This window comes from Botryllus schlosseri, chromosome 16, assembly GCF_051294905.1.
Source record: "Botryllus schlosseri isolate E-star chromosome 16, Bs_hap1, whole genome shotgun sequence".
Taxonomy (NCBI): domain Eukaryota; kingdom Metazoa; phylum Chordata; class Ascidiacea; order Stolidobranchia; family Styelidae; genus Botryllus; species Botryllus schlosseri.
The window spans coordinates 17,756,095-17,780,669 of record NC_137251.1 but is presented as its reverse complement, the minus strand read 5'-3'; the positions used below and the strand labels follow the sequence as shown (position 1 = coordinate 17,780,669).

At 41.4% G+C, this 24,575-nt stretch overlaps 1 protein-coding gene and 1 long non-coding RNA gene across 2 annotated transcripts in view; one reads left to right on the top strand and one right to left on the bottom strand.

The window, feature by feature from the left end:
• Positions 1 to 5,844, bottom strand: part of LOC145459267 (uncharacterized) — a 182,332-nt gene extending 176,488 nt beyond the window's left edge. The window contains exon 1 of the long non-coding RNA XR_013921324.1: positions 5,614 to 5,844. This is a non-coding gene — a long non-coding RNA (uncharacterized LOC145459267). The remainder of the gene's footprint in view (positions 1 to 5,613) is intronic.
• A 12,610-nt stretch (positions 5,845 to 18,454) lies between these two features.
• Positions 18,455 to 20,688, top strand: LOC145459135 (UBX domain-containing protein 6-like). Its single transcript, XM_080337763.1, has 2 exons — positions 18,455 to 20,363; positions 20,399 to 20,688. The coding sequence occupies exon 1, from the start codon at positions 18,526 to 18,528 to the stop codon at positions 19,804 to 19,806; it is 1,281 nt and encodes a 426-aa protein (XP_080193889.1). The 5' UTR covers positions 18,455 to 18,525; the 3' UTR covers positions 19,807 to 20,363; positions 20,399 to 20,688.
• The last annotated feature ends 3,887 nt before the right edge of the window (positions 20,689 to 24,575 follow it).

The window sequence follows — 24,575 nt, the reverse complement described above, 5'->3', positions numbered from 1 at the left end:
TTTCCTTTCATTGATCACCTCGATTAAGTGTCGGTATATTTTGATTTCAGAGTCGATCGTTATACTTGGCCCTACTGATTTACTTTTTTAAAGATATCTACAATGAACTAAAACGATATTGACATTGGTGGTTAACTGGTTACTGGTTATGTTCGTGAGTGTTATGGCTTCCATATGTCCGCTGATATCAAATTTGAAGAACGCATAGAGATTAGGCTTTAGTTGCACTCACGGCAGATTTATCTGGGGATGTTAAAGCCGAAATTTTCAAAACTAACATTCATTTGATTAATTCCCTGACACTATAGTATTTCTATCTGCGCAATACAATCCACACTATACACAAGACACAACGCCATGTATAACGAACAAATGGTAGGATATCGAGACGACCATTTGTACAGTCCAGTGTTGGGATGACTCCAGTCACTTTCCGTGTGACTTGAATTGACTCGAGGCACCTTGCAAAAACGCCTTGACTTGACGCGGCGCGACGCGTGAGAAATGCCGATTGACTTGTGACTCGAAGCCAAATTTAGAAGTCAATTTCAAGTCATCAAGTGATCAGTGTCAGCAGAATCGCTGTATCTCCTGCAGCCCTGATTCTTAGCGATACGCTGGTGTGACATGTGAGCGCAACCGATCACTCGATGATTGTGCGTTTTTTTGAGCCTCCATCGTTTTATCACAAATAAATTGACCGCAAACGCAGTGATTGGAGCTTTCAGCTTACGTTGTCGTAAACTATAGTAGTAAAGTAACCTAATATCAATGTATCTCTTTTCTGTAAGCTGCCCGTATAAACCAACCATCGTTCATGAATTAAATCGAATGAATATCGTTTATACGTTTATATTACTCTTCAACAACTGGCGCAGGGTCAAATTGTATATCATGGATGTGTAATTTGGTAGCGTATTGCATCATATTGCAGACGTATTGCATCATATTGCAGACGTATTGGCCAAATCCCAAGAGAACGCATTGAATGCAATATGTCGTGTTTCGATTCGAATTACGTGATTTTACATGTGCAACTGACCGTAAAATGTTTTCAAATGTCATATCGGTGGTAAGGTGGAGAGGAAGGAGATACAAACCAAAGCGAATAAGGCATGTTTAGGACTAAATGGCATTTGAATGGTGAGTTAGGAGCAGAGGTGGTCAAAGTAGTCATGAAAGCTACTCAAGTAGAAGTAGAAGTAGCGACGAAACATTTTACTCAAGTACGAGTAGAAGTAGCCCATTTAAAAGCAGACTAAAACTACTTGAAGAAGAAGTAGAATAGACTGACTTTAGATCTACTCAAGTAAGTAGTTGTGAAAACGATCGTAATTCGTTCGCATATGACTCTCAAAAGCTGCAAATTGAGCTATGCGAAAGGCGCACAGCTTGATGCATCAAAGGAGGTATAAATTTTCGACGTAAGCATTCGTCCGCATCATGGGATGAAAATGATAGCATTGATATGGGAGCGCAATACTAATCCTCTGTTTACGCGAGCACCCCGATTTAGAAATTATCATGGTATGGCACCCTATCCCATATTATAAGGCCCGTAGTTTGGTCGAACAGCAACACGGAGAAGTGGAGTCGGATACGGTGTAACCACTTTGCTCGATTAGTAAACGTTAATAAAAAATATGGCTGACCATAAAAATGCCATATGTAGTGTAGCTTTCTTTTCGGAAAATGGAGGCATTACTACGCTTGCTTTTATACTTCAACATGTATGTTCTCCAGACAAGAGAACTGAAAGTATGATACTAGGAATTGAAAGAGAGCCATTGCCAAAGATACAACATAACGTACTCCGTATCATAGCTAGGGCCCCAAGAGGGCCTGGTTGTCCATCCAACAAGTGGTTGCTGAAGAGATTCGGTGTCCTAAACATAGAAGATATGTGGAAACTAGAAATCGCCAAGTTTATGTATCAGTTCCACTACGGTCATTGCCCCGAATACGTCAATGACTTCTTTACCTCGGAATCAAAAGCGCACAAGTAGGCCTACAACACACGCACGTCCACGTCGTCCAAATATCATATAATCGACCGAAAAGATCATCGCTCTATCAAATATACCGGACCTGACGTGTGGAACAGTATCCCGCCGGCTATCTAACAGTCGACGAACATGTCCACATTCAAGTCGAAATAGAAGCAATTACTACTTAATAAATACTAGCCCACCCACAAGATTTCCACCACGACATAACCTATCGCTCTCGCCTACCATGACATGCCACCCCATGTTTTGTCGTTTGCTTTTTTCTATACTACCTTCTTTTACTTTTCATTCAGTGTGCACTGTGCATGCCTCCTCTTTAAATCGCCTAGACCAGGGTGGGTGTCTGGTTCCAAAGACTATACTCCAAGTCGCTTCGACACTGTGGAGCCCTGGCTCTCTCTCTCTCATATCTGTATATCACGTGATTTATGTCTTTCTTCTCGTACCACGTGACTTACCATTTATCAGCCCGTGTATTTCAATTAAAAGCCATGCAGACTCATTTGGGATATCCTACTGTATATTTCATGCATATTCGACCAATATATCTATCTTAGGCAATGCTGTCGCTGCATTCACGTTGAAGTTGTCAGATCAAGGACTAACGCAAGGAACGTGCGTCTGCCACCGCGAGTTAAGTATTATCTACCTATAGCCCCACATTGCGTGGAACTCAGGTTACAACTCTAGCAGATCAGACGACATACGCCCGCTATAACACCTTCCTATCTTTGCTTTGTATCGCCATTTTGTGGTGTATTGAACTGATAAAAATTGCAAATAAACCAATACAATACTACGTCTGAATAGTATATTCATATTGAAATGAACCCGAATATTTTCGGCTGATACTCGTCAGGGGTAATCGTCAGCAACTAGTAGAGAATTGGAAAGGACATTGTATATCAACAATCGTATCACAAAATATGACGTCACCAGCATGAAATTTCGAATGAGAGACCGTTCAATGTACTATTTTTAGGTGGTACACGAACTCCTTTTGTTGACAGAGTTTTGGTTGGTGTATTTTGATAAAAGTCGACTCCAAGGCACACAAATGGAATTGTGAACGTCCCCGCCCAACGATTCGAAATCGGTCGTCTCGATAATTATTCTCACAAATGGGATTATATAACAGATGTTTGCCGATGGCAGAATGAATGGCCTTTGATTGATCAGCATCAATCTTAAGCGGATGAGTTAGGGGTGAGCTTTTCACTGAGCGTGGCGCACGTGTTCTGATAAATCTGGGGACATGTTGGTTTATGCGTTCCTGCAGACGTTTTGACGTTCTTCACACGCACACAACACAACTGCTGCCTTCAACACGCAAAGACGTTCTCCCTGCACTTCAACAAAGTAATGTAGTGAACGAATATAAGTGCCACTGTGATTGTGTCTAGGTGGGAAGAACGTCAAAACGTCTGCAGGAACGCATAAACCAACATGTCCCCAGATTTATCAGAACACGTGCGCCACGCTCAGTGAAAAGCTCACCCTTAACTCATCCGCTCAAGATTGATGCTGATCGATCAAAGGCCATTAATTCTGCCATCGGCAAACATCTGTTAGATAATCCGATTTGTGAGAATAATTATCGAGACGACCGATTTCGAATCGTTGGGCGGGGCCGTTCACAATTCCATTTGTGTGCCTTGGAGTCGACTTTTATCAAAATACAACAACCAAAACTCTGTCAACAAAAGGAGTTCGTGTACCACCTAAAAATAGTACATTGAACGGTCTTTCATTCGAAATTTCATGCTGATGACGTCATATTTTGTGATACGATTGTTGATATACAATGTTCTTTCCAATTCTCTACTAGTTGCTGACGATTACCCTGACGAGTGTCAGCCGAAAATATTCGGGTTCATTTCAATATAAAAATACTATTCAATTGTATATTGAAGTTCTGTACCTCCAAGAAGCTCTTCAAATACTACTTCTAAAAAGCGGAAAATATATTTTATGTCTTTTGTCCAGAAAGTTTCAACAGTGGTCTGCAAAAGCAGTTGTGGACAGGGACACGCAATGGGATGCTTGGTTACGATATGAAAGGTAAATGTAAATGCTAGATTGCGAAATAGCAATTTCAAACACTATGATGGGTCATATTTACTGTGATGAAACATTTCATATGGGCGACAATGCGGTGTGAACGGAGCCACGCAGCCCGCTACCTAAATTATATTCACGGATATGTTCGTGAAATCATATTATTCTACTGAGCGCGAAGTGCGACGAAAATTCTGGGCTTTACTCAACTTTTATGAAAATTAAATGGTTTTACCCCGTGAAAACAGCCCCGAAGTTCCTCAGGCTATCTTTCTGATAAGAGGATTAAACTACTTCTACTTGACAAACTGAAAACAGCGAAAAGCGAGTAAGTAGATCACAAAATATTACAAAGTAGAAGTAACGGGAATTTAGCTCTACTTGAGTAAGTACCCAAGTAGCGGAAAACTACTCGAGTACTTCGAAAAAGTAGAAGTACTTCGTTACTGACCACATCTGGTTAGGAGGGCCTGTGACCGAATTAGCACAGCACTGTATACTGCATTACTGCACTAGGCCTTTACAAGCAATAAACCTTTGAAATAGCGATTTATAAGTAACTAAAATAGGGTTGCCATACGTCTGGATTTTCCAGGACAAGTCCGGAATTTCACTATTGAAACTGCGTCTGGGAGGAATTCCTAAAATATGCCTAAATATCCGGAATTTTGAAGGCATTAAGTAAGCTCATAATTATTTCGTAAATCAACATAAACAATATTATTTTAGGGCAGATTTATGCTACATGAAAATTTTCTTCGCGCTGGGCGCGATTTAGTATCATATAAATTGGTTTTAGTATAGGGGCTACCACCCTCGCAAAAACTGCGATCAAAAATTGATAAAAATAGCATTCATTTCAGAAATTAGTCTAACTGTAATAGCAATTAAAAGATAACGGTATATTCATAGATTCGGTTTAGGCCGTTTGGATGCTTTGTTCAAAGATGGTGGTTATAAACCTGGGGGTAGTTTGCCTATATTCTGGAGTTCGCGAAGATGTTGAACGTAATCAACTTCGAAAATATGCCATGCGTAAGTCTGGGCAAAAGTGCCGACCTTTAATTAGTAATCAGCTTATCAAATTTGGAGCTGGGCCACGGCGAATTGGAAGTGGATTCGCGACCTTAAAAGGCTGGAAAACAATGGATGTGCAGTGTTTATATAGATCAGTGGTGCAGTGCGCACCGGCATTAGGCTGATAAATAATATTATCGGTGCGACATGAACATGACCTATCGATGTACAATTAGGTTCTTTGCATTTTCGAAGTCATCATCCTTCACCAGCTCTACCGCTAACTCTGATCATGTGGGCGGAGAGAGAATCAAAATTATATAGTAATATATGGAAGAACCAATATTATCGACATAATTCATTCAAATCATTTAACGACCAGATGAACATAGTAAGACCCCAGAAGTTGCATCGATTTCCCTATACGGTGGGCCCAAAATCAGTGTTTATTTGTGCGGGAGGGAGCTGAAAATATGTGGCTTCGGCCCTGGCTACAACTTACAACACACACTTCCACATACTCCCGAACCGGATCGTGACCACCTCTAGTCGATAGACAAAGCTTTGCTGGTGTGACGTCATATTGATCGACAATGTGCTCATACCTCATTTTAAAATCCACTAGTGGGCGCTAAAGAGCGTCCGGACTTTGTGTCACAAAAATATGGTAATCCTAAACTAAAAGAGTAAGCATTCTAGGCCTAGTTTTGCCTAATAAAACGGAAAATGTCAAGTAGAAGTAGAATTAATCTAAAACCATTATAACCATTTGAGGAAGTAGTAGGAGTAGGCAAGATCTACTTGAAGTATCTCGATGTAAAAGTAATTCGTTGCTGACCGCCTCTGGCGATAACATCAAACGACTAGTGATGAAAATGAATGACGCATGTGTCGACAGCCGAGGTTGATATGTCAGACCGAGGTCCGGTAATCTTGATGCTGACTGTTCTGATTCAAGTTTTAGTGAATAAGTTAAGGGCGACGACGCGACGTCCTATCTTTTCATTGTATCGCAGTCTTGTGATGTTTTGAAACGATGAAAATAATAATAAACCTGATTGATTGATTGTTCTAGTATATCTAAGGACATGCTGTTTCTTCATGCGGTCCTGCAAACGTTGTGCTGTTCCCTCCCACGTCGAAACAATCACTAGGGTAGCCTTATTAGACTATACATTACTTCGTTGAAGTGCAGAATATCATCGATATATGCCATAGCATCCTGATCTCAAAGTCTACTCCATGTCGATTTTAAACCTCTCTATTTTTTATTGTATGGCAGTCTTCTGGTGTTTTGAAATGATGAAATTTTAATAATAAACTGAACTGCACTGAACAATGGTATTGTAATTTTCCCGTTCATGAAATATGACTTTATTGACTACAGCTGCACGCTACAAATTGTTGACCCCAATTTGGGTCCCCTGAGCAATAAAAGTCAACATCGTTTATTTATGAGATTACAGACATATTGGTCAAATCACAAAATAACGCATTGATTGCAATATGTCGTGCTGAGATTTGAATTAGGCTACGTGATTCTACATGTGCAACTGACCGAAAAATGTTTCCAAATGCCATATCGGTGGTAATAGCATTTCAGACAGCTGGGGGTGATTTATTGCATTTTTTGTAATGTCCCTATAGAGCAGGGGCGGGCAACATACGACCCGCGGGCCGGTTCGCCATCGGGTTCAGGAGTCACGGGATCATCATCTACGCGGTAACCTAAACTATGCATATTTTCGATCGCTGAGAATAAGCTAGTGCGCCACAAGAGTGTTTCGAAATAACTTTTGTATTGCAACTGTTTACTCGTATTTCTCATTTTCCGTCAGATCCCACGTATAATCTAACATAGCAGTGTGCACGTGCATGTATTTAAACAGTTTCCATAGCTGGTAACGACAATCCAGAGGCCATATCTAGGCTATCCATAACGAGGAACTGTCCGAAAATGCGGATTTCGAAGGTAGTTCGGGCGGACGGCATGCTGCTAGCACGAGCGTTTCGCTTATGGATTCGCTCGATGCTTCTGTCACTCATCATGACGCGGATTCGCGGGTTGCACAACTTTGAAACTACGCGAACAAACGACATCTCGATGCAATAAGTTATGTGGACGCAGTCGCTGGTTCCGAATTCCTACACCTTAACTGCGGCCCCCTCCTCAGTCGAGGGAGCCGCCGGCAATCCATATTCAGAGGGTTCACCATGATACGACACTCTGTGCAATAGCGCATCACAGTACGACGCACGGCGCAATATCGCCCAACATTACGCACACTGTCGCAATTAATCAGGACGCGCTGCGCACCACCACGCCTAATACAACGCCAATGGCAATCGCACCAAACTCTACATGTCCCAGCAACAGCCACAATTTTCAACACGACGTAGACAACTTCCAATCTGATTGGAAAATTCCACATCGAGCGAAGCGCATCGCTACCGAACGCAGAGAAACAGCTTTTGTGATTGATAAACTGTCACGTGTTCAATTTGACGTTAACCAGCCGGAGCATTTTTTCGAAATCGCAGACTTAACGTTTGAAGCGAACGGTATCACCACACCACGCAACATGCACGATCTTGCTTTCTAGTTGTAAACATTAAACGCAATATCATACAACGCGCACTCGGTGGTCCCATCGACACAGGGGATCATAATAGTTATGACTTGCCAAAAAAGCGTTGATCCGAAGGCTCCAAACTCCAATCGAGAGCCGATAGCAGTGATTTTGGCAATCTTCTAAAAATTGCCAGGACGGGCAATCTAACATCTGAACAGGCATATGATACGGTAGTTCAGTACCACAGTGGTAATGAAGATAACGAATCCACCAGGCGTATGATGAAATAAACATTTCATTCCCTACTTGACCAGCGCCTGCATGCTGTCAGCTTTACCATTTCATGTGAACGAGAAGTCTCTCGACCAGTTACTCGAGATGGCACAAATTCTGTATGCACAAATGTCGGACAATGTCCAACACGTTAACGCTGTTCACATCAATACAACACACGCCACGAAACAATCTAACAGAGCACAGGTCGACAAACTTGCAGCTCTTGAAGATATAGTTAGAGAATTGCATAAGGAAGTTCAACAGTCGATCACCTAAACCAGGGGTGTCAAATATCCGGCCCGCGAAGCAATTTTGAGGAAATGAAAAAATAGTTGTATTTATCCAGTATTGCCACCCAATTCCAGAAAGGAAAGTGTGCACACCGAGGTCAGAGGTTTGGGGGAAATGAACCAAAAAGTAATTCTTAACATAAGCGAAAATACCAATGCGAAACCGTTATACGCAGGTTACATGGAGAATAAAATAGTCACAAAATAGAATTCGATGTCACACTGCTCCGTCTGTTTTCGCTCAAAATGTTCCCGGCCTCCACAGAAACCACAATCGCGATTTAATCCTGATGAGCAAAATTCCAACATCCGTGTTCACAGTTGAATCTTTTGTAGGCTTATTCCTCCTAACGCCAGATTACGACTAAAACAAAGAGAGCATATAGAAATATGCAAACTTATAACGTCGCTAGAGCCACTGTTTTGGGGGTTTATAACTGTATTCAACCGGCCAATCATCCTAATTTTGTCAGTTGCGTTGTTTGTGAATAAAGTTGTTGCTAGAATGGAACCCTTGATAGTAATATAATGTAGGCTAATATAATATCACGGGTATAGCTTTGGTAATAAAGCATTCAAGTGAAAAACAAGGGCATGGATTTTGAGGCAACATTTTAATATCATTTGACTAGTCCGGCCCGCGAGCGATCTGAAGGTTTGAATCCGGCCCGCGACCCAAGTTGAGTTTGACACCCCTGACCTAAGCCCAGCACGTGCCCCCGGACAGAGCCGACGCAGTCACGTCGTCTCAGAGCACGGGGTCTTGCAACTTCGGCGTGTGTGGCAAATTTCCGTTAATGAGCCAGTAATTCTATCGTTTGTATGTTTTCCACTTTCAAGCCGAGTATTTAGGACGTCATGCATAATCTGATTCCTATATGCTCTTTTATTTGCTTTCATTGTTTTCGCCCTATAGTTGCGCGAACAGCCGATTTTCCCAGCAATCACTAATCATGCATTCACCATGGGATCGCTGTCACAATAATTGCCGTATCAAATCTCCCGTCGCGTCTCGCCGCGGGGTCGCTTCCACTTAATTGCTGTATCAAATCTCCCGTCGCGTCTTGTTCTCTCTCCGAATCCTAGTATTATCGTGACGTAACGTGGTCCGGTAACTAGCGCTGCCTAAGTACAAGGACTGTCTTTCGAGCTCTGTCTGTTCATAACGTTTGAACTTGGCTCACGACACCTTTGAGCCTTGAGGATCCATCTAGTGCTCCGGGACACTCGGCATCTATTTATTGCTTAGTAAGAGTGAGCACTCTGGCTCCGATGATGTCCTCAGATTTCTGCGCGCTCGTGTGACCCCGATCTAGCAACGCGCTGCCTCAAAGGTAGTCTTGGGGATTTTTCATCGTTCCCTTTCGCTATGGCCAGCGGAGGCGCAGCCATTGCGCGGTTTCCGAGTGTCTGCTGGCGGATACGATGAAACTGGCGTGGAAATGCATCTTCCGTGGTCGAGAGATCGGGCTCGCATGGAGTCTGTGGAAGGATTTGGTACTCGCATCTGAATCTTTGAATATTGTGTCGTGTGCCGGCTAATCATGTTCATTTATCGCCGATAGGAATGTTCTCCTTTGCACCCCCATTTCACGAACAGGCGTGATGGATGGGTTCCTCTTCCACTGACAACACTGACTATAGACCGGGGTTGGGCAAACTTTTGAGCTCGCGGGCCGCATTCAACATCTGAATCCATTCGCGGGCTGCACTATATATAAAATTGGGATTATAAACCAAACACAATATCGGAATTTCATTATATAGTGAGGACATGGAGATAACATATATTAGGAATGGTGTGAACCTCAGAAAGGTTCAGGTTCGTGTGAACGCGGACCGTTTTGAAAGGTTCTGTGTGAACGCGAACGTGAATCTCATGACGTCACGTGACGTCATATTTCTAATTCCAACCCTTGATTTCAGTGGAGTAATAACCTATATTACAGTAATTTACACGCTGCCTAGCGACGACTGGGGCCACATAATGTCACAATGTTGAAGGACATGTTGACATTTTAAACGTCGCCAAATGTATCAACTGGGGAAATCAAATGATATAATAATCCCATAAAATCAATATCTTCCGTCGCTTTGCCAATAATTTCGACGAGGACTTGCAAGGGAATGTATAAGCTTACGTCTTAACGGTTTAGGCCAGACCGGACAGATGTATTCGACGTCTGAGTATTGCTACGTTGATATTCAGCAGAGTGTAAAAGGGGTTTCAATACTTGCTATCGATATTGACCCATTAACAAGTTATTCAGCAGTAGCCAACGCCCCAATCGCACGGATTTGGTTTTTATGATACAGTAAACATTTGAAATCAAGATTGACCCGGCACGCATGGCAGATTTTTTACATCAGACAACGATATCAACTTCATTGATTGGTTGAATAAAGCATCATTCGCTGACTAACTACGTGTAGTGTATTTAGCTCTTGGTGTTGTGTGATTGCGGGTCAATCTCACAGCAGAGAGTCACTAAATATTCGAACTAACTTTGTAACAAAGCAAGTAAAATTTTTGAGATTGACAAGGTGCATGCTCGTTTAGTGTTGATTTTTTATGCTGCCAGCGCCATGCATATAGTGGCCCGCAGTTGAAAGTCAATAAATTTCCACCAAATAGATTATAATGAAGTGAAAATTGTATTATATGAAAAAGTTTCACAGTGCAGAACTTACAAAGGTTCGTTTGTGAGCCTGAACCTCTAAATTTCTGAGGTTCACGCACAGAACGTGAACGTGAACTTCACGTTTACACCATCCCTAATATATATGCATATTTAAAACAAGCTGAACATTGCTGTGGTGATATCGTACACGCGTCAGAAACTGTGGCGATATTTCATAGACAGGTCGACCTCCATTACCGATTTGTCAAAACTATAGAAAAGAATGTCGGACTGTCGGTTGTCCTGATTCTTAGAACAGGATTGAAATTTAAATCTGTGAGCAGCGATCTGTTCATAAATTTACTAATTCCACTTTTGGTTCAGTTCCAGAACAGGCAATGCTGACAGCATCATAACCAAGTTAGCTTCAAACACGCTTTTAGTATGTGTCGATTAAACATATATACCCTAATTCTACTCACACAGAGAACAAATCTACCTAAGACACGCACGAATCGTTTTTATAAGCACATCACTGAAATAATTGAAATTGGAGTGGCCAATATGAAATCATACTCGTGATCCGAATTATGTCGTTTAGGATTTCTGTGATGTTTAGCAATTGAAACCTTTCAAACTGCGTGGGCCTTGAGATCGGGTTGTCGCGCCAGAAAGTAAAACATAAAAAAATGTAATTTAGGAAGTATTTACTTCAGAACACTCGTTCTCAAGCTTTTCAAGACACGCCCCGCCTCTTTATGATGGTGAAAGATTTCGCGCCCCCTTATCGTTATATCACAAAACGCAACCAGGATGCTAGCAAACCGAACGGATAGTTTGTTGTCATGGAAGTTTTCGACTGCAGAGTGTGGATGCGAGATTTTCAAACATGAAATTCAGACTAAATGCAGAGCAACAGTTATGGATTGGATGTAAATCGCGCGAAGCACGAAAAAATTTTCAGTTTAGCTCAGCTTCGCGCCCTCCTTCAAATGCTTTCACGCCCCCAAGGGGGCGCGACCCCAGTTTGAGAGCCACTGCCATAGAATTATCATGGTGACATATGCTGAGAAAAAGTTTATTCAAGTCCCTGCAATGATTCAATTTTTAGTACGCATTTCATCAATATTTTTAAGAAGTGTCTTTAGACTCTTGCGGGCCGCACGGAACGGTGTTGCGGGCCGCATGCGGCCTGCGGGCCGTAGTTTGCACACCCCTGGTATATACAATATACCTGAATTGGCCGCTTCTATACGATATAGGTCGGCACAGCGCAATATACCTTCCAAAATAGGCTACATGCATCATTATAGCATGGCCTACCACAGCTATGATTGCACGCACTAATTCGAATCGTCATTAGGGTCATCTTCAAGTTTCATTCAACGAGTAACACCCTATTTAAACCATACTGCCAGATTTGTCATCCGTACGCGACACACACCGGGCGCGCGACGCCTATATCACTCACATCATTTACATACATCACTTAACTCGATCGATCGATCCGAATCATAGGCGAACCGACCGGCCGTAGCGTCCTGTCCTACATCGGGCAGTACCTTCCCTCTCGTTGAATACATACCCCCGCCTGGTTTGAGTTATTAGGCTATGGTAATTGCATTGCTTTACTTTCCGTATATGCTGTACTTCGTCAAGGCTCGTTCGTCAAGTAATCGTTAGACCGTTTTTATCACATTATGCTGGCGCCTAGCTTGTTTTCAGCCTGCCCGCCCAATCCCCGACCCGAACGACGGTAAGCCGCCTATCTGAAGATGACTTCGGATGCTTGGGCCACCAGGACATCGAACTGCGATCGTTCAATTCTGGCTACCACTCAAACAGCGTGATGGATGGACACAACCTTGATATTGATTCGCACATTCCGTCAACGACAGCCGAACGAAGCACAGTTCACGACCCTGTCTCAAACGCACGACTTCAACCATTTCCGACTCCACGTTCGCCGCCGAAAGATTCGCACGCACCGATTCCTCCGGATAACGGCAGATCGCCTAACATCACATCGAGGGATCCGATACTGATTTACAACGGTGCGCAACAGCACAAACATACGGCAACGGAGCAACACAACTGGTGCGAATAACTCCGGTTTTGATACCGAGGTCCGAAATTCAATTTCACACCGTGTTTCACGGCCATCCACTATCCACACGCACGCAATTATGACGCTGCACGCCCGTGGCTCGGTAGCGACACCAACCCCCAATCTAGCCCACTCCAGCATCCCAACACGTACCGGCGAGGGTCCTGTATATATACTGACTCTTTGATCACACGCAATGCGGTGATTTAGTAAGAACCTTGCGCTATGCGCGGTGCGATCGAATTGAACATCGTATTGCCACCGCTGCGTGGGTGACTTAGCCTACTTGTTATGCTTACTTTTCTTGTTCGTTGTTTTTGTATATTTTTCTTTTAGGGTCTCACTCGGTACATCCATCAATCATTCATAACTGCATGTTTTTGCATATTTTTTTGTTCGCCTTAAATCCTCGCATGCGTCGCTTTCCTTCGTAGCAGATACCAACGATGATAATTCATTAATTTGACTCTTCCACGTCACCTTGTTCCGCTCCCTTTCAAAGGGGGTAGCAGACGGTGTAGCAGACCGCTGGTCCTTAGTGCAATGTCCCTAGGTAACGCCAGGGATCTGTTACGAGGGAACTACTGGCTACTGTGCTCGTAGTACTGGGATTACCACGTGACCCACATACAATTGCACAATATCATGGCAACTATACTCAGCTTCGCAATCCTTTGTCGCGTATTGCTTAATTACCATCATAATCCTTTTGCGTATTGTGCAATATTAATTACCCCTTGCGTATTGCGCAAGCTTCTCTATCCTGTCGCGCATTGCGCAAGTGTACCTTTTTTCTCGCAAATCACAACACCCTTTTTTCGTATCTCTCGGGTATAAGCGCCGACCTCTTTCGCACGAGTTTAGACTCATTTTATTCCGCTACTTGACGTACCTTATTTTCTGCAGTTTATCCGTACCGAATGAACTGTGGATCAAAAGTCGCCCTTCTCAAGACAGCGAGTCGCCAGTTACGTATCGGAACAGCACGACCTTGATATCTGGTCAGCTACATACTGCTCCAGGCACTACGCAGCCGTCAGTTACAACAGTGAAGGTAAGGCGGCAAGCGCATTTTTCACAACTATCAGACAATCGCGTTATATATTCACGGACGCATCGAGAAAAGCATTTGTATATCCAGGGTGATTTTCACCTCAAATCCCCTTTCAGCGGCATTTCGTATCACGCCTATAATAGCGAGTGGTTATGACGGCAAACTTGGTCACGCAGAGCAATCTGTTTTGTTGACATGTGCGGAACGTTTTGTGCTGTTTGAGATTACTGAAATGACGCTTGCGTATTATGAACTAGAAATAACTAGAAATTCATAACTGTACAAAAGTCAATGCATCTGAACTGTACAATAAATCTGTGTTGTGACGCACAAGGCCTAAACGGCGATAAGCGTCACTGTAGTACCGTGTGTAATAATAATAATAACTAGAAATAAGATAAGTGGCATTTGAGACAGTCGATTAAAATACAGCGGACAAGAATATACCGATATTCTGGTTCAATTTAACAATTTTAGGAATTATTGCAGACTTTATTTAGCGATTTTGTTTCAAGATTTATCGAGATCTAGCGATATTCAATACCAGTTTTAGCGGTTTTGGTCCAACTCTGTGCCAACTCGCATACAAAATAAAGAATCTGTCTGTCTGTCTATCCTGTTTCCTTGTGGATCTCGGTTAGTAATGTATAAAAATTCTGTACGAATAGAGCACGAAGTGCGCTGTTACATGTTGTGTGGTGATCAAAAGTCGGCTAGATAAACCTTTCTTCAGTTTTGCGATGTGAATTCGACTTGACGTGTAGAAACCCTATCCCCACGTATGATTGAGGGTATACTAATTCACTTATGGAACCTTTGTACAACGTACTTTTAGAATGTGCATCGCCTAGGCCAAGTGGGTGTCTGATTTCAAAGACCACACCAAGTCTTCTAGACACCTTCATATGTTTTCATTGTATCGCAGTCTTGTGGTGTATTAAAATGATGAAATTTTGTACCACAATTAGTGATGATCCTAACGCGTTTGCCGAACTTCGCATTTTAGATTTATGACTGGAAATAGAAACTTCACTCCGGTATACTCAAGGGGACTAGCAACCCAAAAACCCAATTTCGACTGGCAACCCCAATCACCATGAAATTTTCACAGTCGCTAGATGTCGCTATGATACATAGAAAAAACCATAGTGTCCTATATGGTGTCGACACAAGCAAATCGCACGGTTCAATGAAATTGTATCACGTCACGATTTCCATTTGGCTACAGGCAATTTGACGGTTATTTTTGACCGGCTTGCCGAGCAATAAATTTGTTGAATCGGGTATCAATCGAAAGCTGACTCTGCCCTGATTACGAAAATATAAATTTTATTCCACTCATGGCCCTGGAACCCCCACAATCAGCCCCAAATTATTCATTGTTAGGTAGATTGGCAGTGTGACGCAACAATGCTGTCTGGCGGAACGAGAGAATAACTCAAGAGCAAGGATGCGGCCGAGCGGCGAGAGTGGGATCAGCTGACGTCCCGGCAATAGCTATGTGCAATCGCGTCGCAGAGAAACGCTGCGCTGTTGATACTTTTTCTATTTGCTTCGGTACTAGCGAGCACGCCTTACCAGCCTTTCCTTGACTTTTAAGGGTAGAACTGGGTCCACAGAATGTATTAGGGCCCTACCAATTTTTGCGCATTATCCTTCAACTGATAGAGATATTTAGGCTACGTCTAAGTAGTCTACATTGGATATGTCACATTATTATGATATCGATTGCCTTAGCCCGCTTGTTGCGTAGGGCTCCAGAGACGCGTGGCGCTGTTGATACTTTCTATAGGCGCTTCGCTAAAAGCGAGCACACATTACCAGCCTTTCCTTGATTTGTACTTGTACTTTGGACTAGTAATGTAAAAAGTAGTTGTGTATAATCAGTCTGCATCACTCATTCACTCAAGACAGCAAATTTAGATAATGTAAATATATGATATTGTAGTAATACAACTACAGTGTTGAGTTTTTATTCTAGTCCCCATTAGCACCATGCCGGTGACCTTGACACCAAATTCCGAGAAGGCGAAAAAGTGCAAACTCTGTTGGGCTGAATGGACATTCAGTTATTCACAGATGCGAAAAAATAATGAAAATCCGTTTTACTGCATTAGGAATATAAATACAGGCTACAGAAGGAATATAATTCAAATATCTGTGATACCACTGTATTACCTTTGACGCAAAAGGTCCCCGGCATTCAAAAAAACTGTTTGGTGATTGAAAAATGATAAAGCAAATTCCAACGTCAACGTTTATAGTGATATCAGATATATTCCAGTGAAAAACAAGATGTATGGATTTGGTGGTAACATTGGAGTCATTTGGCAGGTATGGCCCGCAAGCTTTCTAATAACGGATCGAATCCGGACCGCGATACCAGTTTAATTTGACACCCCTGCTGTTAAACTTTATTCAACAATCAACATTTTACCTGCTGCATTCGCGGACCAAGTCCTACCCTTATGGATAAAATAAAAGCTTGTAATGTATGCCTATGCTCAATGCTCATTGCTCACACTTAACCATAAAAGCGACTATAGTATAGAAAGCATCGACACCCGCCATCAACAGCGCAACTTGCCTCTGGGGACCGTCACTACAAGCGGGCTAATACAATTTTAATGTATACTTAGCTATACCGAGACGGAAGGATCTCTATAAGTTGAAGAATATTGCAGGAAAATTCGTAGGTCCCAAATACATTCTGTGGACCCAGTTCTACCTTTACAGATCAAGGAAAGGCTGGTAATGTGTGCTAGCTTTTAGCGAAGCGCCTATCGAAAGTATCAACAGCGCCACGCATCTCAAGAGCCCTACACAACAAGCGGGCTACGGTAATCGATATCATAATAATCTGACATATCCAATGTAGACTACTTAGACGTAACCTATATATCTCCATCAGCTGAAAGATATTGCGCGAAAATTGGTAGGGACCAAATACATTCTGCGGACCAAGTTCTACCCTTACAAATCAAGGAAAACGCTGGTAATGTGTGCTCGCTTTTAGCGAAGCGCCTATAGAAAGTATCAACAGCGCCACGCGTCTCTGGAGCCCTACACGCAACAAGCGGGCTAAGGCAATCGATATCATAATAATGTGACATATCCAATGTAGACTACTTAGACGTAGCCTAAATATCTCTATCAGTTGAAAGATAATGCGCGGAAATTGGTAGGGCCCTAATACATTCTGTGGACCCAGTTCTACCCTTAAAAGTCAAGGAAAGGCTGATAAGGCGTGCTCGCTTGTACCGAAGCAAATAGAAAAAGTATCAACAGCGCAGCGTTTCTCTGCGACGCGATTGCACATAGCCGGGACGTCAGCTGATCCCACTCTCGCCGCTCGGCCGCATCCTTGCTCTTGAGTTATTCTCTCGTCTCGCCAGACAGCATTGTTTCGTCACACTGCCAATCTACCTAACAATGAATAATTTGGGGCTGATTGTGGGGGCTCCAGGGCCATGAGTGGAATAAAATTTATATTTTCGTAATCAGTGCAGAGTCAGCTTTCGATTGATACCCAATTCAACAAATTTATTGCTCGGCAAGCCGGTCAAAAATAACCGTCAAATTGCCTGTAGCCAAATGGAAATTGTGACGTGATACAATTTCATTGAACCGTGCGATTTGCTTGTGTCGACACCATATAGGACACTATGGAAAAAACAAACAATCAATTTGGTTCCACCTGCAATCTCTATAGTTCCACTCTGCATACTGTGGCATATCAAGGATTCGAAGGACAGAAAGTGCACCGACACGGGGAATGCAAAATCTCGAAACTGTGAAGCCGTTTTTCCGAATTAACGCCTTCTTTAGGAAGTACTAGGACAGTGCTGTGTTATGCTAAAATTTGAAGGAATATGTGATACCTACCCATCTCCCTGTATGGAATCGGTGTCCTGTGCTCAAGCTCACACTATGTTTTATTTTTTAATTATTTTTTATTAAATTACTTTTAAGTTGGAAAATCATCGCTGCTCACCTGATATATCAGGCAAAAAAGCCAGCGATTCCAATCAGGCCCATCTCGGAGAAATTTCATTTCAAAATTAAAAATTCAAATTTTTGTCATAAATTTGCTGTGAGTTTGCTTCGAAGTTTTGTAACTCTTAGCATGGCAGACCTATGTCAAAAAAACTTTTAGCATGGCGCAGGTCTGAATGTCAGCTTTCCAACAAACCGTGAGGCTTGAGTGAATCATTTAGAACAAATATTTCAAACAAATTTTTGGTTTACCGTGATGCGACTTGGGCCGGGCACAATGATTCGAGTACTCGAATCTGAATCGAGTATTAATTTTAGTGATTCGAGTCGGGTAGTAAAAGAAAAAAATTTCTAGTACTCAAATTATACGCTCCTCGCCACTGAAAGTTTGTTTATCAACGAGAATTATAGTTTCGATACTAATTTTCACTGTTGAAGCCTTGAAACCCTGATTGGCCGTATTACAGTAATTCTTCTGTTGCAGATTATTTATTTTGTTCCTGAAGTTGTTTCCTAACCCAATAATGAAGAAGTTCTTTAAAAAAATTAAGATGGAAGCCAAATTTCGTAACGCAGGCGAAGGACATCGGCTCACAGACGGACCGACTCACAGCAGAGCCGCGCATCCATCTCGAACCGCAATGCCACCTACACGTGAAAGACCTATTTCCGAATCTCAAGCGAATGCAGCTAGTGCAGCAATGGAACGTTTTGAGAGCAAAAACAAGCCACCTAAGAAGATCGTAAAACTTCCCGAGGATAAACGCAGCCCTCAATGTTTTAAAAAGTCTTTTGAATCATCTGTGTTATCTTCCACATCACAAACACACGATGCAGACAAGGTCTTTTCGGTAGAAGGGGTCAAATTCGTGTCGGCGTTGAATGGTGATATCTTTGATGAAGAATCTTTATTCAATCATTATAAAGAAGAACTACTTTTAAAATTGGGAAGTGACGAGAAGGCGCACGCATCATGTCTGATGATTCACACACTGACAAAAGACCGCAAAAAAGTAGGAGATGCCATTGCAACTTTGAACCGATATTTTGACAATATAATAAATAACGAAAATGAAATGAAATATCGAAAAATTCGTAAAGGAAACAAAGTTTTCTCGGAAAAAGTATCAATCGTTGATGGTGCGGAAGAATTTTTGATGGCTGTCGGATTTGCCCAAAAATTACTCCCAAATAATGATGGAGCGGAAGAAATATATTTTGTGCTCCCAAACGAGTCGAGCATCGATATGTTGAAAGAAGCAAAAGAACTACTTTCAACTTGTGAGCCTCTCTCGTTCAAACTTTTCAGAGATACAAAAGTATACCGAGCTTCGGATAGAATCACAAATTTTCATCTACCGGATTCCTTCTATAAATTGTCACTGGACGAAGTCAAAAGAGAACAAATGCGTAAAAGAGAGGATGTAGAGTTGAATCAACAACTTCGCACAAAAGCGATGCGTGAAAAACCGAAAATTAATCGAAAATACAGATACGCTCTTTTACGAATCAAATTTCCGAACGGCAAAATATTGCAAGGCACTTTTGGAGTTTATGAAAAGCTGACTGCTTTGAAAGATTTTGTCAGAGAATGCATCAATGTGGATTGGGTGCCGTTTGACTTGAAGAGTTCTCTCGGTAAGATATTAGATCAAGACGAAGAAACTTTGTTAGATTTATCGCTTGTGCCATATGCTGTGCTGAACCTTTCTTGGACTACCGACATGAAAGCGCAATTAGATCAACAGGGTGTTGCAGTCGATTTGAGACACGATCTTATAAAAAACATACGAGAACTAAGTTGACTGATTTAAAATCCGTCCATTTTGTTACACATTTCGTGATACTGCCATCATATATTTTCTCAATTCATACATTTTTGTGCGGTCTTGTGGATAAATCGATGTGATGTTGTAATGAACTCTGATAAATAGTGTTGGAATATTCAGAATCAGAATATTCAGAGTTTCCTATTTTCTTGGCTGTTGGGGTTCGATGGGGTTAGGCGCAATGTTTCGAGTACTCGAATCTGAGTCGAGCACAGAACTGAGAGATGATTTTTTCTAGTACTGAGATCATAAATGCCTTTCCACTAATAGTTGATATATCAACTAGAATTATAGTTACAATACCATTTTCTACTGTGGAAGACTGTAAACCTCGATTAGCTGCATTGCGGCATAGGAAACATTTAGTACAAATCTACGCACATTAATGAAAATGACATATCTGCAAAGTCGTGATCAACTCATGACGTTGTCACAAAGTGCAATGAAATCGGTATGGCCGAAAAATGCCAAATAATCTTTATTGTGATTTATAACTCGCATTATATTTGTAGTGGTGGCATAAAAGGTACATAGTGGAACATCAGTCATGCTGTCGTGACATCATAAGGAGTGGTACTCCACTCGAAGCATAATACTCGATTCAGAATCCAATCACTCGGGTACTCGATATTGGCCAGCCCTGGTGTTTACACTTCTTGAAAATATGCTTTAAATGTTACAGCAACAACACAAACTATTTACAACTAACTGGTGTCAATATGCTTGTTTTCACCGTCCTGTTATAATGCACATAGAGATTATTGAAATGTGGGATAGAGTTGGTCAACATGATTTCCGAATATACTGCATTATGATTTCCTATTATTTTTCTTTAAATATATGTTATTCTCAACCTTGTGGTTTTGTGTGACTGAGTCGATAACGTATGAAACCGGCCTACTCAGCGTATCAAGAATGCACGAGAATGCAGTTCCTATAGGCGTCTTTGCTTGTATTGAGTACCGGAAAATTGTCCCTCAAACTGCAGGTTTCAGGTCTGTGATGCTCTTTCATTGCATCCCAATATGTCTGTGGAGTTTGTTAAAAATGTCTGTTAAAACAATTCCTGTAGCATTATTATATATTCTATTTTTCCTATGGACAGGGGTAGTGAAAGAATTTGGTGTCAAGAAAAAATAGAACAGAGTAAATTTCTACTCAATTACAAATAAAAGTAGCAATTTCACAAGACATGTCAAACGTACCTCAAGTTTGATTAGAAAATGAGAGGTATGGAAAATACTCAAAAAAATAGCTTCAGACAGTGGATTTGGTTGAGGGGTTGCATACCTTTAGCAGGTAATCCGAGGCGGTCTGGATACTTTCGAATTTACAGGGTAACAGGGATCATCTTCGCGACTGACACAAAGTTACCAATGACATTGCTAATGCATAGAATTTTCTAAAATATTTCAAGTTGCCGCGATACAGGGGGCTACTTTGCGCGATTCTTATGTCAATTTCACTCAGGAAAGTGAGACAAACTCGATCCCAAAGTGCGAGAAGAAACAGTATGCCTCAAAACTGTCCAAGTAGAAGTAGTATAAAAATATAACCACTTGAGCAAGTAGGTAAGACCTGCTAGAGTACTCCGAAAAAGTAGAAGATCATTAATGATCACCTCTGCCTGCGAATCATTGGCGACACACCGCGTCTGATATACCTACAAATGTAGTAGGCCTACATGTGCGAGACTAGTGATTTATTTCTCGGCAGCTACCTTGAGTATCCTAGCAATCTTCGTGACGATGTGATGATGATGATGGAATGACAGAAATAGATAGAGATTGTATCAGTGTTGGGATGACTCGAGTCATGACTTGACTCGAGTCAGACTCGAGTCATCTTTTTCGTATGACTTGACTCGAGTCACTTTGCAAAAATGACTTGACTTGACTTGACTCGGCGTATCAGAAATGTGGATTGACTCGTGACTCGGAGCAAGTTTCACGAGTCAATTTCAAGTCATCAAGTAATCGGCGTCGATAAAAATCACTGTTCGAATTGTTCGTGAAACGCTGGTGTAACCCGTGAGAGTGACCAATCATTCAATGATCGCGCGTTTTACTGAGCCTATACATTGTTCTCTCACAAATAAATTGACCACAAACGAAGTGATCGGACCTTACAGTAGTAAAGCAAATAGCAAATATCTATCTCTGTTCGCTGTTTTAATTTCAACCAAACCTCTTGTTTTATTTAAATTGAATTCGAATATAGTCTATATACTCGTCAAACATTAGCGCAGGCTCGAATTGTATCGCATGAATAATTGAATATGTAGCTGGGTAATGTATTGCATCTTATAAAATCGTTCAATATTCCAGAGTTGGATCAATTGTAATTTGTAATGTAATTGAATGTAATTAATTACATATTTCAATGTAATTGTAATGTAATTGTAATTGACGCATTTTTATTTTGTGTAATTGTAATTGTAATTGTAATTTGACAAAAATTTTGCTTTATTACAATTTCAATTACATTAAATTGCTATTGAGACCTGACAAGCACAACATAAAATAATTGACTTATAATGCATTCCCTACATTTCAGTGAGTTGATATATTAATGTAAAGTTGTAAACAATACTTAGCGACAACTCGGACCACATTATGCCACAATGCAGAAGTAGGTTACTTACTGACGTTTTAAACGTCGCCAAATGTATCAACTGCATGGGGCAATCAAATTATATAATAATCCCATAAAATCAGTATCTTCAGTCGCTTTGCCAACAATTTCGACGAGTACTTGCAAGGGAATATATGCTTTCGCCTTAACGGTCTCGGCCAGACCGGACAATGTATTTGGCGTCTGAGTATTGCAACGTTGATATTGAGCAGAGTGAAAAACGGGTTTCTATACTTGCTACCGATTTTACCCCATTAACAAGTTATACAGCAGTAGCCAACACCTCAATCGCACGAATTTGGTTTTAATGATACAATAAACACGTGAAGTCAAGATTGATGCCTGCTAGATTTTTTGCATCCGAAAAAGATATTAATCTCCTGGATTGGTTGAATAAGCATCATTCGATGACTACATGCAGTGTATTTCGCTCGTGATGTTGTGTGATTGCGGGTCAAGCTCACAGGAGATAGTCACTAAATATTCACAAACGGAAAGCTGGATATTTCGAGCAAACTTTTGTAACAAAGCAAGTAAATTTTTGAGATTGTCAATGTGCATGCTCGTTTAGTGTTGATTTTTTTTATGCTGCCAGCGCCATGCATAGAGTGGCTCGCAGTTGAAATGCGAAAAATTTGAACCAAAGATGTTATATTGAAGTGAAAACTATATTACATGAAAAAGGTCCACAGTGCAGAACCTACCAAGGTTCTGTTGTGAACGCGAACCTCCAAATTTCAGAGGTTCACACACAGAACGCGAACGCGAACCTCACGTTCACACCATCCCTACTTGACACCTCCCTATCTTTTCATTGTATCGCAATCTTGTGGTGTATCGATCTCATAAAATTGTAAATAATACACTGAACAGAACGGATTCAGTCTGGATTCGCATGAAATCAATAACATTGTGGTGTTACTCCGTCTCCAAAACCGGATACCCAAGGTTATAATTATCTGGTCTACAACGGTAAGCCGCCGAGGTTCCATGTCCTCCGTTAGATGTCAGTATTACAACACATTCAATGTTCGTTGCCATGTCGTCATTGCGAATGGAAACCCCGTCCGTGCTTTGCAATAAATGAAATATATATCTGTAATTGTGAAAATCACAAGCATTGATATTTGATTTTTCTTGTAGCATCGCGATTCTCATATATATTATTCGCGAACCGCGCTTGCAGACATGCCACAGAAAAGAATAGCCGCGTTGCGGCATGAGGTACATGCGACATTCGGAGTCATCGATAGCCTAACCCAAAACCTTACCTGGTAATATCGAACACCGGCTTCTATTGATTCAATATAGACTGCTTGAATTACAACTTTAAGGTGGATGGACAATGTAACTGTACTTGAAGACGCACGTTCCTATTCTTCGTAGGATTTCACAGATTTTTGATCAGTCAGTGTGAAAATGTGTCGGCTTGGGTGACTTTCAAAAGAAAACAATTTAATTTATTTTATTATCAATTTCATCATTTCCATACACCGCAAGACTGCGATACAATGAAAAGATAGGAACGTGTCGAAACGGCTTCGAGTAGTCTTTGAAATCAGACTCCCACCTGGACCTGGCCAGCCCTGACCAATGGCCATTGTGTCAGCAATTGCTCACTACAAATGATTTCGTCGAGACGAAATAGAAATAAATACCTCGACCGTTGAAGGTTAGTCTGATCGAATAACTTGTAGACGAATATAACCTTCGTAACATATTATTATATTGCAATTTATCCTAATCTCAGGGAGGACAAATAGAGATTGTGGGTCTCTTGTCCGAGTCTAATCTATACTGCAAAATCATTTCGTCTGCATTAATCGGGATTTTTTGCAATTGCCACAACGAGAACAGAACTTCGGACTTATCTTCATTCTTATGTCATTTATCGTTACAGCAAACGGTCCGAGAATTATCAACGAAAAACTCAAATAACTCCGCTTCTATTAGTTCGAATTTAGTCAAATTTGTTTTGCATCGTCTTTGAAGACAACTCAGCAATTTCATGGGGTTGACAGAAAAATTTGAATTTTTTTTGTAATTGTCCTAATAAATTAAAATTTTTAATTGGCTCTGCGGCGGCTTATGCTTGTTAGAATTGAACCAAA

Bases quoted from the DNA above. Each gene is read 5' to 3' on its own strand.
- LOC145459135 (XM_080337763.1), top strand. From the start codon at position 18,526: ATGAAGAAGTTCTTTAAAAAAATTAAGATGGAAGCCAAATTTCGTAAC.